Source organism: Ovis canadensis, chromosome 11 (genome assembly GCF_042477335.2).
Source record: "Ovis canadensis isolate MfBH-ARS-UI-01 breed Bighorn chromosome 11, ARS-UI_OviCan_v2, whole genome shotgun sequence".
Taxonomy (NCBI): Eukaryota; Metazoa; Chordata; class Mammalia; order Artiodactyla; family Bovidae; genus Ovis; species Ovis canadensis.
The window spans coordinates 43426742-43441076 of record NC_091255.1 but is presented as its reverse complement, the minus strand read 5'-3'; the positions used below and the strand labels follow the sequence as shown (position 1 = coordinate 43441076).

The 14335-nt window shown below is 54.5% G+C and overlaps 1 protein-coding gene across 4 annotated transcripts in view; it reads left to right on the top strand.

The window, feature by feature from the left end:
- Positions 1 to 14335, top strand: part of MPRIP (myosin phosphatase Rho interacting protein) — a 91749-nt gene that overhangs the window by 21862 nt on the left and 55552 nt on the right. For all 4 annotated transcript variants that reach the window (XM_069543062.1, XM_069543063.1, XM_069543064.1 and 1 more), the window contains exons 2-3: positions 922 to 999; positions 2894 to 2959. In XM_069543062.1, the coding sequence (XP_069399163.1) occupies positions 922 to 999; positions 2894 to 2959 (144 nt within the window). The remainder of the gene's footprint in view (positions 1 to 921; positions 1000 to 2893; positions 2960 to 14335) is intronic.

Here is a 14335-nt window from a genome sequence, read left to right as displayed (position 1 = left end):
TGTCATTTGCGGTCATTTGTGTTTGTCTTCTTGACTTAGCATAAGGTCCTTAAGGTTCAGCCATGTTGCTGCGAGCGTGTCAGCGCTTCGTGCCTTTATATCGCTGGATGCCGTTCCGTTGAATGGATGGGCCACATTTTCCACCTGCTGATGGCCACTGGGGTTGTCTCTACCTTTTGACCATTGTGAATAGTGCTGCTGTGAACATTCACATCCAGGTTTTTACTTGAGCACTTGCTTTCAGTTTTCTTGGGTATGTGTACATCCAGGAGTGGAATTCTGGGCCATAGGGATTCTAAGTGTAACCTGAGGAACTGCCAGACTGCTTTCCCAGCAGCCTTGCCGTTTTCTTTCCTGTGCTGGGCCGTGTTTCATCAATCCTCACATAAGATTCGTGAGGCCCAGATGCAGCTGTTGCCACACTCACTTTTGCACGTGAAGATGAAACTGGAAAGGTTTTCAGCAAGGTCATGTGGCCGGCAAGTTGGTGATTCTCTGGCCACGCTCGTGGCGATGGCTGAAGCAGTGTCTCTGCTCCCAGGCTTTGTGCCCTCAGGACGAGGGCCTTTGGCCGTGCTGGTCACAGGCTCTCCCTGGTGCCTGCAGCTCCCGTGGTGATGAAGAACGTGACCCTGGTGGCTTGATCAGGAGCTTGCGGGGCGGGGTCTGCTCCTAGGAGTCTTGTGTTCTCCGTTTGTCTGGTCTCCTGCTGGGTTTCATGTTCCTGTCTCCATAGCGGGTGCTCCAGGCCTGCTGGAGCCTCTGGCTCCCCAGTGTGTCTCCTGCTGGGAGTGGGTACATGCATGGAGGGCTTGGAGTAGAGGTGGATTCTCTTCCAGAGGGCACTTGTCAGCTTGGCGTTAGCTTGCCCGTTGAACCTGTCCAAGGCCACTGATGACCAGCCCTCCTTCTCTCCTCTAGGCAAAGCCCATTTACGGCGGCTGGCTGCTCCTGGCTCCAGATGGGACGGACTTCGACAACCCAGTGCACCGGTCTCGGGTAAGGACTTCAGAGTGCATTCTTGGGGGAGGACTCACCAGAGAGGGCGCTCTGGGGCAGATGGACCATGGGAGGAGGGAAGTGAGCTGTGGGTCCTAGGGTGGTAGGATCCAAAGGAAACCCTTACTCAGTGAGCTTGCAGAGCCCACAGGAACAGCCTCAGTTACACATAGTTGCACCTCGCCCTTCATTCAAAAGAATGCTGCCTGTTCTGTGAGTCAGCTCTAGAAACAGGTAAATGGAAAAGGTCAGCGGGCAGTTCAGCACATGTCTGCATTGTGCTCTTGAGGCTCCCTGTCCTTCAGTGCTGGGGTCCTGCTCCTGCAGCCCCCTCTTCCCCTCCTTTCCTCCCCAGCTGGGGGCTCAGCAGATGAGCACGAGTGAAGGGAGGCGGCCTCCAGGGCCCACTTGGCTTCTGTCCCGTCTCTGCTGGGCACCCAGCCCCTGGGGGGCGGGTTCTGCTGAACACAGGATGCTGCTCAGGCAGGTGTGAGAGGAGCAGGGAGATGTCAGACCAGCAGCACCCCAGTCAGTGCTTATTCCTCTGTCAGAGGTCCCCTTGGATTTGGCTCCAGTTAAAGCTCGCTTTCCTCTTCCACGCATGCTCCTCTGGGAACTGCCGCCCATCCCTGCCATCCCCTGATTCCAGAGGGCCTCTTCCCCCACTCTGGGTCTCTGCTGCCCCAGCCTGAGTGTCACACACTGGGATGGTGCCGTGGTACCCATAGAACATGCCTTGTATCTGGGGTCTTCAGGCCTTCTCTGGAATGGGTTTTAATTTTAAAAACAATGCACAGGAGCCTTGGGAATGTTTCTCGGGAAGGGCCCAGGTGGCCCAGCCTTCTGCAGGTCCTCTTGCAAGGCTGCGTGAGTGCCCTGTGCCTGCCACCCGAGCATGAAGACCATGGGGCTACTGTGTTCAGTGGCTGCAGTAACTGGGGGGCAGCCCTTTCTCCTATTTCATATTTAGGTCACTAAATGGCAATAGAATTGTCTTTTCCAGCTTCTGATGGGAAATTCATTATTATAAATGATATAATTCTGGTCCAAACTAAAGAGCCATGATATTTTAGTTCATTCTTGTGGCCTTATTGCCAGTAGAAGTATGAATTTTGTTGGACTTGTGGAAATGTTGAAGATAGATTATGGGTCTTCATGACGAGCCCTGAGATTTGGGGCCCAACAGTCTCATGTTCTAGACATGCCCCCTGCCCCCACACATTCAAAAGGAGGGCCTCTCTACCCCCCATGTCAGTGCCATTGGGCCTCCATCAGCCCCGGTGGCCTGGCCTTTGGGTAGAGGGCAGGGAGGGGCCCCTTTTTCTGGTCAGTCCCTCCCTGGATATCAGAACCATTCCCACTGGTTGCCCCTTCTCAGTTTTGACTTTTGTTACTGCTCTCCTCCTCAGTGAATCTTGGAGCCTGGCTCACTTTCCCCTTTCTCACACTCCCTGTGGCTCACTGGAACAACCCTTTTATATCACTTTTTCAGATTTTCCAGAAGTGGGGAATCAGTGCCTAGCAATTCTCAGGTTATCCCATAATCAGGTCAGGTAATTCAACAAATCATGAATTCACACGTATTGTAATAAGCTCTGTACTCGGTACATGAAGAATAGAGAAAGTTGATCTGGGCATGGCTCCTGCTCAGGAGGAGCTCGCAAATTGAAACAGACCAGGCAGCTTTTTCAGCCTCAGTAACTGGAGACATGCTGGGTAGTTTGGGCCTCTCGCTGGCCCAGTCCTGACTGATGAGGCCTTGCTCTTCCATCCTGAGGCCCCGGAAGTGGAAGCTGTGCTGCCAGCGGGCCTCAGCGGCAGACCTGTCAGGGGCAGGGGCTCCTCGTGAGGAGGCGGGCCAGAACCCTCCCTACTCCTCTGTGTTCTGTTGTAGAAATGGCAGCGCCGGTTCTTCATCCTCTACGAGCACGGCCTCTTGCGCTACGCCCTGGACGAGATGGTGAGTGCGCTCTTCCACCCCACCCTGCCCCAGCCTTTGCCAGGCCTCTTCAGCTGTGTGCTCTCACTGGGGCTTCTGCTCCGAAGCCTGGAATTTTGAAGCACGTGTGGCAGCTAGTTGCAGTGGCCCTTAACAGCCCTGACCTTTGCTTTGAGGTACCTTCTGTGGCCACGGGTGAGAGTCAGTAGTGAGGGAGGAGGTCCTTTCTGTTCAGGGAGAAGGAGCCCCTCAGTAAGAAGTGGAGGGGCTGCAGGGCAGGTGGGGTGGCCCTGGGTGGGCCTGTGCCCACCGGGCCCTGCAGACCCCCCTACTCTGGCCCAGGGCTCCTCTCATGTCTGTGGCTGTAGTTGCTGTTGCTCATCCAATTTATTGTTCAGAGGCCTCCTGGCCATGGGGTTGGTGTTCCTGTCACTAAGTTGGGGTGTACAGACCCTGTCCTGTCCTGCCACCTGCCTAGTTTGCTTCCTGGGCTGGAGGGACATTTACCAACCTGGTGGAATATTCTGCCTTTTCTTTTCCACTCATTTTGTCTCCTGGCCTTTTCTCTAAAGGAGATGGTCTCTCCTAACTAATCTAAAGTATGACTGAATTCCAAAATTGAGTACCTTTTCCTGTTCCATTGGAATGTGTGAGTGTGTGTGCTGAGCGTTTTTAATTGGGACGGTTCAGGAACATCCATTCACACATGTAGCACAGTGGACCCCACCCTTTCAGAGTGCATCTGCTTGCTGCAGGGGTGTGAGCAGAGGATGCTGCAGTCTGGTGGACACGTGGATTTTCGGTGGTTTTCACAGCGGGTACATTACTAGGTCATCAGTGCTATTTCCACGTGGGGGGTCCTCATCATTGTGATGCCACGTGGTCACCATTTTGCGTACGGGACATGTTAACGGGTCTGATATCTAAGGATGCAATTGATAGGTACGGTACTTTGTTCTGTGTCAACTAGTGCCTCGTTTCCTTCTAAAAAAGAATTTTCTTTTTCTTCTTTCTTTCTGATGAGGATGTTTGTCAACAGGGATGGGCGGCAGGGGCTTTGCTGTGGACCCATCTGTGTCCAGAGCAGCAGGAGGTACTGGGGTGGTGGCACTGTGGGGGTTGGGGTAGAGTAGAATTTGCTGGAGGCAGAAGCAGACGAGTGGATTCACCTGGACACACGTCCTTTGGTGATTGCACTGCCCTGTGTGTTTGCCCAACCTGGCCATCACCCCGGCAGGCACCCTGAGGTGGGAGCTGGGCCCGATGCATGGGGGTTTACTTTGTCCTCCTTGTGCCTGGCTAACTGCTCTGAAGTCCTGCAAAGACTGACCGTGGGGAAGGGGCCTTGGAGTTCACTGGATGACTTCCAGGCAGGACTGCGCCATGAACCATCCTGAAAAACAGTTCCTGGACTTGGCTTGGAGACTGATGATTTTGATCAGGAAATCTTTCTTTAGGTTCAGCTGGGGTTTGGTACAGGCCGTGGTCTCTTCAGCTCAGCTGCACAGCATGAGGGCGGCCGCTGGGTAGACACGCAGTGCACACTGGTCTGAAAGCTGGTCCTGCATGGCCCCCCACACCCTCTGCACTCCCTGCCGCCTGCCCATCCTGAGATGCTTGGGCAGAGGTGGGGTGTGCTGCACTCAAGAAGAAGGAAACCCTGGAAAAGCAGGGCTGTGGGGAGGGTGGTGCCAAGTGGAAGAGCTGGCCCTGCTCGTGGGTGAAGGGATTGGCTGGCGCTGCCCTCAGTGCAGGCATATGGCCCCTCCAGGGGTAAGGGAGCTTCGTTTCTCTGTGTGCCAGGGAGCGGTAGCCGTTGTGTTGAAACACCTGTGAAGTGACATGTTTCCTTGTTGCGTTAGGAAAGCCCCCATGGTGGATGTTCTGAGAAAGCCTCCGGAGGTTGGTACTGTAGGGCTTGCAGGGCTGGAGTGGTCTCTCCAACCCTGTGGTCTGTGTCAGGTCCTTCTTGACAGCTCACTCCCGCCTCTACCTGGAGCAGGTGGCCACTGCGCCGAAGTTGCTGTGTGAGGCCTCCAGGGCCGCACGGCAGAGCTGCCGTCCTAAGTCTCAGCGGTGCCAGGGCGCACAGGTGCTGCTGGACCTCGTGGAGGCCATGTGCCGTCAGACAGAGTGCAGTGCCCAGGACGGCCCCACAACCAGTGCCGGCCCAGAGACCCTGTGTGGCCTGGTCAGTGGCTTACTTATGTTTTTCTAAGAGATTTAAGCATGTTTGACTTGCTGTCTTCTCTGTTCTTACAAGGTTCAGAAGGACTTCCCTGTGAGATGTCCTGGGAGCGAGGGAGGTGATGGGGTGGGGACCTGCTGACTGGCACCATGCCAGTGGAGTAGTCCTGGGCTTGTCGCTGCTGTGGGGGGGTTTCTGTGGGGTGTCCTCATCAGGCAGCTGCAGGGCCAGCAGAGCTGTTCGTGCGGCTCACAGCCAGGGAGCAGACGGGCACCGCTTCTCGCGGATGCTCAGGGCAGTCAGACCCCGTCCCCACCCCAGCCCGTGTAACAGCCATCTGGTTGTTGGTCTCCAAGAGCACCAGCTCCACACCCGAGCACCAGCAGGCCTCTCAGATCAGAGGAACAGGCCCCTGGCGAGAGCAGCAGCTCTGAGCCGCCCCAGCCACTGCTAATCTGCCACCGTTTCGGAGTTTAGTTTTGCCCCATCCCTTCCCAGGTTATCTATTGCATGTAATAAATTGTAGCGTTTTATGGCTAGGCCCTTAACACTTAGTCACAGTTTGTTTCAAATTGTTACTTGGGCTTTTACATTTACAGTATTACTATTTGTTTTCATTTGCTTAAGTGTGGTCTAACAAACTGGCTTTTTTCCCTGCGTCCCTAGGACCCCGATAGTTCTTGGTACCCCTCTCTGCACTGTCTGACTTGGGGTCTGGGGAGCACGGGTCCTGTCAAAATTGTTGAGTTGAAATCATCAACTTTGTAAGTGCGTTGCTGCAGGACTTCTGTTAAGCATGGGGAGGAGGTGGGATCTGGGTACTCCTGGGGGAAGGATTAGGTGTGTCCTGCCTTGAAGCTCTTAGTGGTTCCTCAGCAGAGAGAGAACACACTCCAGAGGGCTCAGAGCACAGGTGGGGACTCTGAGTGCAAGGGGGCTTTGGTCCCTGGAGGGCTGCTTGGAGACGCCTTTCTGTGTGGGGTCTCCTGCTGGGTCTGGGGCCTCAGGCTAGTTTGACTTCAGAGGTAACTGTTGCCTTTCTCTTCCAGGCAGCTCTGAGATGGGACTAACCTTCGGGATCACTTTTCCTTTTTTGGGAAATTTCTTTCTCGATACACCCACATACCCTGTAACTGGTGGGTGTGGAGGAGAGGCAAATTGCCCAAAAAAGGAAAAAAAATTTCCCAAACGCAAGCAGAGGTGAGGTGGGCTCAGGGCAGTCTCACAGACAAGTGGGAGCCTGAGCAGTTGGGCTGGGCCTCTGGTTCTTGCGGAGAGGACAGAGTGAAGAGTCTGGAAGCCCAGCCGGCTCCCCTTCTCCTCTGCCTTTGTTTCTGTCCCTATGCTGTGCTGTTCCTGTGTCTCTGCCCTTGAGCTGTGGTGCTGGGGTCACTAGAAGGCTTTCCTGGGGGAGCTCCCCATCCAGAGGGGAAGCAGCCCCCAGTCTCAGGTGAAGTTGCTGGGCAGTGAGACTCGGGGCGAGGGGAACCTGTGGCCAATGAGCTCTGGTAGCCTGTCTCTTGATTTCACTTTCTCTTCCTTTTCCTCCTGGAAGCCAGGCAAAAACATTTGTGGTTGTTGTTTGCTCTTAAACTATGGTAAGATATATGCAGCAAAATGTCCCACTTCAACAACTACAGTTGAGCGGCATTAAGCACACTCACACTGGTGTGTGCCCACCACCACCATCCCTCCACCCCTCTCTGGAGCTCTTCCCATCTTCCTGGGCCAAAGCTCTGTCCCCATTAAACCCTTACCACACACCCTTCTACTTCCTGTGCCTCTGGATTTGGGGACTCCAGGGACCTCCTGTAAGTGGGGTCATGGTACTTGTCCTTGTGTGTCTGGCTTGTTTCACTTAGCATATGTCCTCAAGGCTCATTCATGTCAGAGCACATGATAGAATCTTACCGTGGAAGGTCTGATGTAGTTAACTCTGCCCTGAAGCCAACTGACCGTGGGTCTCTCCTCTGTGATTCCTGTGGAGAGGCTGTGCCCACACTTCCAGGGCAGGTGTGTGGAGCCCTCCCACTGTGTGCCCTGAGATTCCTGGAAAGGCAGCCCAGACCACAGCTCTGCTGAGCCGCCTTCACGGGGTCCCTGCTGCCGGCTCCTCAGTGTGTGTCACACCCCAGTCGTGTAGTGGGGAGTCTGGTAGCCCTCATGTGCCTTGCTGGAGGGCAGCTGTGGGCTCATCAGTCCCCTGGGCAAGGCGCTCCAGCCAGAGGAGTCACCTCAGGGTATGCTCACGGGCGAGGTGGTGGGCTTGGTCTGAGCACTCCTCAGAGGAACTGAGAACTGCTGGGCTGTGGGTCTGGCTCCTTTACAGTTTTCTTCCTTAGGACAGTCCTGGAGGATGCTTGATCCCGGGACCTTTGCCTACTTGGTTTTCCATGTGTTTGGGCCCCAGCGCAGAATGGGGAGGGACTCAGCTTGGCCTGCTGCCCGTGGGGATGCTCCTCTGCAGCCCAGTCTCCATCACACCCCTGCATCAGAGCCTCCAGATTGCAGGGCTCAGGGACTGCAGTTTCAGTAGCCACCCCTGCGACATGAAGAGGCATAGGCACCAGAGCAGCCCTGCTCTAAGTGCTGGCCCTCCCTCCCCCGACCTGCCCCCACCTGGAGCTTTCCCAGGCAGACTGATTATTCTGATTCACTGGCAGCCTTGGTAGCCATCATGTCCACAGCCATGGTGGGAGGCCATGTGGCCACAAGAAGGTCCCTTTCACGATGAAGCACACAACTCGTTGGGATGCATGTGAATGGTAACCACAAAGCTGAACCACAGTGCGCACCTTCTTCAGGGCAGTGGATGGATTGTGGAGTCAGAGCTTTCTGGAAGGAGTGGGGGCCTTGGCCTCCTCCCTGCTGGTCATAGGGGTTGCAGGGGTACCATGTGCTCAGCCCGGTGCTACGTGGCTGCTCTTCAGGCACCTCCTCTAACGTGATGTTCGCTTCAGTTACTGCTTGACAGGTACTGCCCTTCCATTTCACAGAAGAAAACTGAGATCCCAAGAGATGGTGGCATCACTCAACTTGTGAGTGTCAGAACTGGGAGTTTGCAAGCTGGTGAGATGCCTTCTGGGAGAAGGACGGGTCCTTTCCCCAGCGGCCCCACCCCTCTGCCCGCCACTGCTGCTGCTGTGTCTAGTGGTGGGCGGCTTGGCTGCGCCTGGCCACTGCGTGCAGTGTGGGGAGGGGTGCTGGGTGTGGGCTGGCTGGGCTCTTGGCCTCCGGCCCACCCTCAGGTTTGTCTGTGGCCGCAGATGGGAGCTCTGGTGGTTTCCCGTGTGCCTTCCAGCTCCTTGAAGTAGACTGGCTTCAGGCTTGCAGTCGGGTGTGTGGATGTACGTTCAGAGGTGTGTGGAAATTGCAGTGTAGAGTTCACCTGTGCCTCCAAGAGGCAGAGAAGCTTCCTCTGACCCCCATCTGATGCTTTATGAATCAGTCTCATGTCTTTAGATTTATTTGTAAACCTTTCATGCATTTGGCCTGGCTTTGACCTTGGTACTTTTCCACCTGGGTTCAGCTTCCAGGGCACGGAGGCAGACCTGCTGTGTTGGGGCTGGGGGCCCGAGGGGTGCAGGGAGAGGTCACTGGTGTGGAGTCCGTACCTGAAGGGTTTCCTCCAGTCCCCCCTCTCTGAGAAAGTGGCCGGTTTGCCCTCCACATGACCTCAGGGGCTGTTGGACCCACAGTGACTCCTAACTGTTTTCCTTCCCTCGTCTGCTCAGCTGTCCCTCCTCAGTCCTGTGGTTGCTGTGGTAAAAATGGCAGTTTTAAAAAGTAACTTTAAACTTGGAAGTGTTTTCATCCTCATGTCAGCCTGTGAGCAAGATGGGGGCTGTGAAAGAGCAGGGGCCGCCCCAGCCCTGTGGGTGCTCCGCGTCCTGCAGGGCTCTCCCAATGCTCTCACAGGCAGGCTGGTGACCTCCGTCTTCCCCACGGAATCCTGCACAGAAACGTAATGGGAGCTTTAAACTGACGCAGTCTGGTGCTACTTCAGTTGAAGCTGTACATGATCCCACCCTTCCTTCACCACCCCCCACCCCAGCAGCCCTGGCTGGACTGGACAAACCTCCCCAGACAGAATCACCCTGGTGCCTCAAGGCCCAGCCGGCAGTCTGCATGAGCAAGCCTGCACCACCTCTTCCGTGTCCGCCAGTTAATTATTTTTCCAAAATAATGAACTTAAAAAACATTTGCCGAAGTCTGAGTGCTTTACCAGTGTGAACAGCCACCCTCCCTCCCCCTTCCCCCCCCCCCCCATTCTGTGAGCTCTGAGGCCTCCGCAGGGGCTGGGTGAAGGGGAGAGCAGCTGGGGGCCGGGGAGGGGCTGCTACAGGACAGCTCAGCCGGAGTGCTCAGCAGCCAGGCCCCAGCCACACATCAAGAAGGTGACTCCAGGGTTGAGGCGTTGCACCCCTGCCTGCCTTCATTTTTAGACTTGAGGGCTGCAGCTGAATTCCTTGTCCTGTCTTTACTTAATCATGACAGCTACACATCATTTTCACCTCTCTGGGAGGGATGTTGTCACAGTTAATTCCTTAATGACTCTTAAGTATAAGTGCATTGGGGATGAAATATAGTCTGTAAAGGGCTCTGCCTCTGGGCTTCCTGCAGGCTGCTTTGCCCTAGAGCATCCTTGGGTCAGCTTCAGGTTACTTGGAAATGTTACGGTGGGTGACAGGAAAGGGCATGATGAACCCAGCTGGGACTGGGAACTCCTCCCAACCAAGCCCTGTTGTCCAAAGATCAGGGGTCAGCGGTGGCACTCAGAAGTGTCACGCACCTTCCTTCCTCAAGTATGACTCCCTGGGACGCAGAAGGCCGCACCCATTAGAGTGAAGCATCCTTTGGTACAGGTATTCCCTGGAGACTGGTGGCCAGATTGTAGGCCCTTCTCACTGAGTGGCTTAAGATGTCTGAGCGTGGTATCTACTGGAAAGTACAGCATTCTGCATCTGGTAGTTTTTGTTGTCATTTACCACTCTACCTGCTGGCCTGGGTGACATTTCTCAGTGTGGAACAGCTTGGGGGTGGAGGCCACCAGTGGTTACTTATGGGGCTGTTTGGAATGAAGAACAGGGCAGACTCCTGGGAGTTATAGCAGAGGGGGTTCAAGAATGATCGGGTCCAGAAGTCTGTTTGTGGCTGGGGAAATCCACCAGTAGGTATGGGGTTACCTGGTCCTGAAGGGAAGGGCTCGCTGCTTCTGCGGGGCCTGAATCTGGGGCAGGATGGATGCTCTGTGCTGCCAGTGCCTCAGAGAGCAAAGAAGTTAGAGGAGAACATGCAGGAGTGAGTGGGTGCAGAGGCTCAGATAGAAAGGAGCACGTGTGTACTGCCAGGTGGGGTGGGAAGGCTCTGCAGGTAACCGTGAATCATTCAAAGAGCCAACAGAGGACATAGGCACCACTCCCAGGGGGCCTCCTTCCTCTGTCCCTGGTCCCCGGGACGCAGATTTCTGTGTGAGTCTTCCTGCACAGGGCAGTGAGTGCTTCAAGGGAGAGCCTTGCTATTTGCCTGCATAGACAGAACCTTAAACTATGCATGTGGGTGTGGGAGAAGCCTGGCACCTGTCAGCTGACCCAAGGGTGGAGATCAGTCTGCCATCCCCTTTGACTCTGGCACGTCTGTTGTACGCGTTTAAGAAGCCTCTCCCTGCCCCGGAATCCTCCCTCTCTGACTTTGAGACTATTGAGAGGACCTGGGGCCTGGTGGCCCGGCGAGTGCCTTTCCGTGTCACTGGGGCCATCCCGTGTGCCTTCATTCCTTCCCAGTTACCCACGTGCTCAGTCATGGGCAGCAGGGTAGAGATGCACTCCCGACTGTGTCTGGTGCCCGCAAGCCTAATGAGAACCACAGTCCTCTTTCTGACTCCCCCGGTGTGCCCACAGCTGTTGTGGGACACCCGTGGCTTGTGAACAGAGGGGCTGCAGGTGATGTTACGTCCTGCTGCCCACTTGGGGCCCCTGCCAGCCCTTTGCATGTGCACGGCTCTTAGAGAGTTGGAGGGGGTCATGGGATGGTTGGAGCAGCAGTTCTGTGAGCTGGTGGAGGGATTTCTGGGGACCTCACTCTTCAGGGGTAGCAGCTGAGACCGGGCTGTGGTGGGCATCCTTGGTGGAGGTCCTTAGAGCTGCGGGTGGACTTCTGTGGCGCTGCGACTCTGGTCTGGAGGGTGAGCGTCTGCGTTAATGGGCTGGGTGGGCCTGGCCCTCCTGCGGGGACAGGAGTGACTTTGGGTTTTAGGAAAGGGAGCAGCTTGGAATAATTGGTTAGGGAGCAAATTAAGTAGCAGTAGGGAGAGAACTGTCGAAAAAGAGTCATTTTATGAGAGTCAGCAACAGGAAACATTTGGGGTCCAAGAGACAAAGCCAAGTGACTGGTATCGGTCTGTGCACCCATAGTGCCCCCGCACATGCCTGTGCAGGGCCAGGTGGCTCGAGGCCAGGCTGCAGAGTCCTCCAGGGCACAGCCCTGCACCCTGACTTCTTGGGACCCCATTGTGAGCCAGCCCTCCCTGCCTGACCGTGTTTTTTTTTTTAACTTTCCTGGGAAACAGGCAATACAAACAGTCTGATAAGCCAGCCCATGTAAGGTATTAAATGGAGGGCTAGATCAGTCATGTTTATGTTATTCTGACCCTGTGAAAACTGCCACTCAAGCCACGTAATGACCATGGCTGTGCTTCCTTCCACACTTGGTTTCTCTTGACGTTTATGGTTGCCCTCCCCCACTCATTTTGATTTATATTTAACTAACCTTAATTGAACTTTGCACTTCCTGACAGAGCTACAAGTTCTCCTTAGTGTGGGCACGTCCTTCGGTCAGAGAGTCTTCTTTTTTTCCTAGTCACATCCCTCATGGCGACCTCTCTCTGCTTGTCCCATTTGGCCTGGCTCTTCTCCAGGCCTGCTGCTTAGCTCTTGGCCTGGGGCTCCCTTCAGCCTTCTCCTGAGTGTTTTAGGTTGATCTCTTGTTTTTGGTTTGCTTCTCTACTTGGTAAAGCCTCTTGAGAATGGCACAAGGGGGAGAGCTTTGAGACCTTGCGTGTCTAAAAATGCCTTTTTGCTTATACTCTCGATTGGCAGCTGGACTGGTTATACAATGTCAGGCTGGGAACAGTGTCCCCTTGGAGTTTTGAAGGCACCATTGTCTCTTATTTCCACCATTACCGTGGAGTAGTTCACATACTGTTCCTGACCCCATGGTGAACGAAGGGCGTTTTCTCTCTGGAAACTCTGAGGAGCTGCTCATGAGCCCCTGGGCTCTAGAATTGCATGGGCTGTGCTTTGCTGTGGGCCTGTTTTCTCTCACTGAGCCAGAAGCCTGTGTGCCTTTCAATGAGGAAAGTTCAGTTTTTCTGGTCCAGTAGTTTTCTTGTTGTTTTTTTTCTTCGGGTGATTTTTTGTTTCCTCTTCCCTGGTCTTTACTCTCAGAGCCCCTGTTCCTTGGCTCTCGGTTCCTGTGGACAGTCTCTAACTTTATTATCTTTTTGCGTGGCTTTGTTGTTCCTGAGACCTCATTAACCTTGCTGTAAACCCTTCTGTTTCTGATCCCAGTGATCCTGTTTTGTTCTATTCTGGTTCTTATGTCAGCTGTGATACTTACAGTTTCTTGGGGCTCATTTCTTGTTCTTTGTGTATCCGTTTTTATAGCATCTTATTCCAGTTTCATGGACGCAGTACTGTCTCTTATAATTCCAGTTAAATGAAATTCCATTCTGTCTCTGGTCTGACTTGCTTTCTTCTTAGTTCCCTCCCTGCCTGTTTTGGTCTTGGGCTTTCTCAAATGACTGTGACCCATAGCTGTACATTTGTATTGAAGAACGAGGTTATGTGTGCTCAGGGTTTATGTGGTGATTGGCCGGCCTTGTCTTAGAAGGACAGTCAGGCTGGGAACTGGAGAGCCCCCCGATCCAGGTCCTCCCGTCTCCTGTCTGAGGCAGCCTCAGCTTTCAGGATGACGACTTTCATGGAATCTTCCACCTCCTGCCCCTCGCCCCCACCCTGCCATGCACACACACCCCCACGCCCCTACACATACCCCCCCACCCTACCATGGTGCTTCCTGCCCTGATTCCAGAACCTTTTCAGAGAGCAGCTTGTGGGTGCTGCCCATGGGAGCCTGCCCTGTGGGCTGGTGCTCCTTGAATGGGGACTGCCCAGCCCTCCTGCCCATCTTGCCTCTGAGGTTGGCGGAGATGCTGGGCTACTCCTGAGCATGAGGAATTCTGGGACCCCTTGAATCTGCTCCCCCGGGTCCCTCTCCAGGTGTGCACAATTTATTTACTATCCCACGTCTGCTGCTCTCTCCTGTTTTTTGTCTTTAGGAGTTATAGCTTTTAAAAATCTGTGGTCATTTTTTATTAGAGTTTTATCAGCAACTTGAATGCATCTCTGATTTTGGCCGTGCTTGACTGGAGGCCCCTCATGCATTTCAGGAGTTAGTGTCCACCCTGGGCATCCCCCTCGTGAGTCCCGCTCCTCTGTCCTCTCCTAGATGGTCTGTGGGGCAGGTTGTTGCCCTGGGTCTGCACAGCTCGTGTGCCAGGTGTGGTGTCTTTGAGAGAGAGTGTAAATGTGCCTGCTGCGAGTGTGTGTTCACCTCCTGAATTAAGGCTGCAGTGCCTTTTATGAGAAAGAGATACTTTTCATCTCTGAGGGAACAGTTCTTCTGGTCCAGGAGTTTTTGGATCAAGATGAAATTGATTCTCTGGTTGGAAACCCCAGGGTTAATGATGACCACTGTTCCAGAAAAGTTAGAGGGAGACTCCGTCTAATCTCCCTTTGGCGAATGAGGCCCTTGACTGACTGGGCCCAGGCACCTACTTGCACCAACAATAAGACGCTTGTTGGCAGGGGCTGGGCAGGTCCCGTAACTGATACTCTGGCCGCCGTGAGAATGGCCGTGGGGGTGTGCGGCGCGGGCCTGTCCTCGCTCCGGGCCTCGCGCGCTTGTTCCCTCTCTCACACCGTGTGTTTTCCTTACGGTGCTCCCTGTGACCTGAAGGAGCCAGGAGAGGTTGATGCATTCATCCACTTGCTGCGTGCCGTGGGCAGGCTGGGAGTTGGAAAAATGGAGATGAGGAAGAGTCCTGCCCTCCAGAACCTCACAGCCCATATCAGGGAGGAGGGTTAGCTGGCACAGGGGCACGGCGCTGAGAGACACATGCCCTGCCTGGCTGCAGAGGTGTTCCCCTC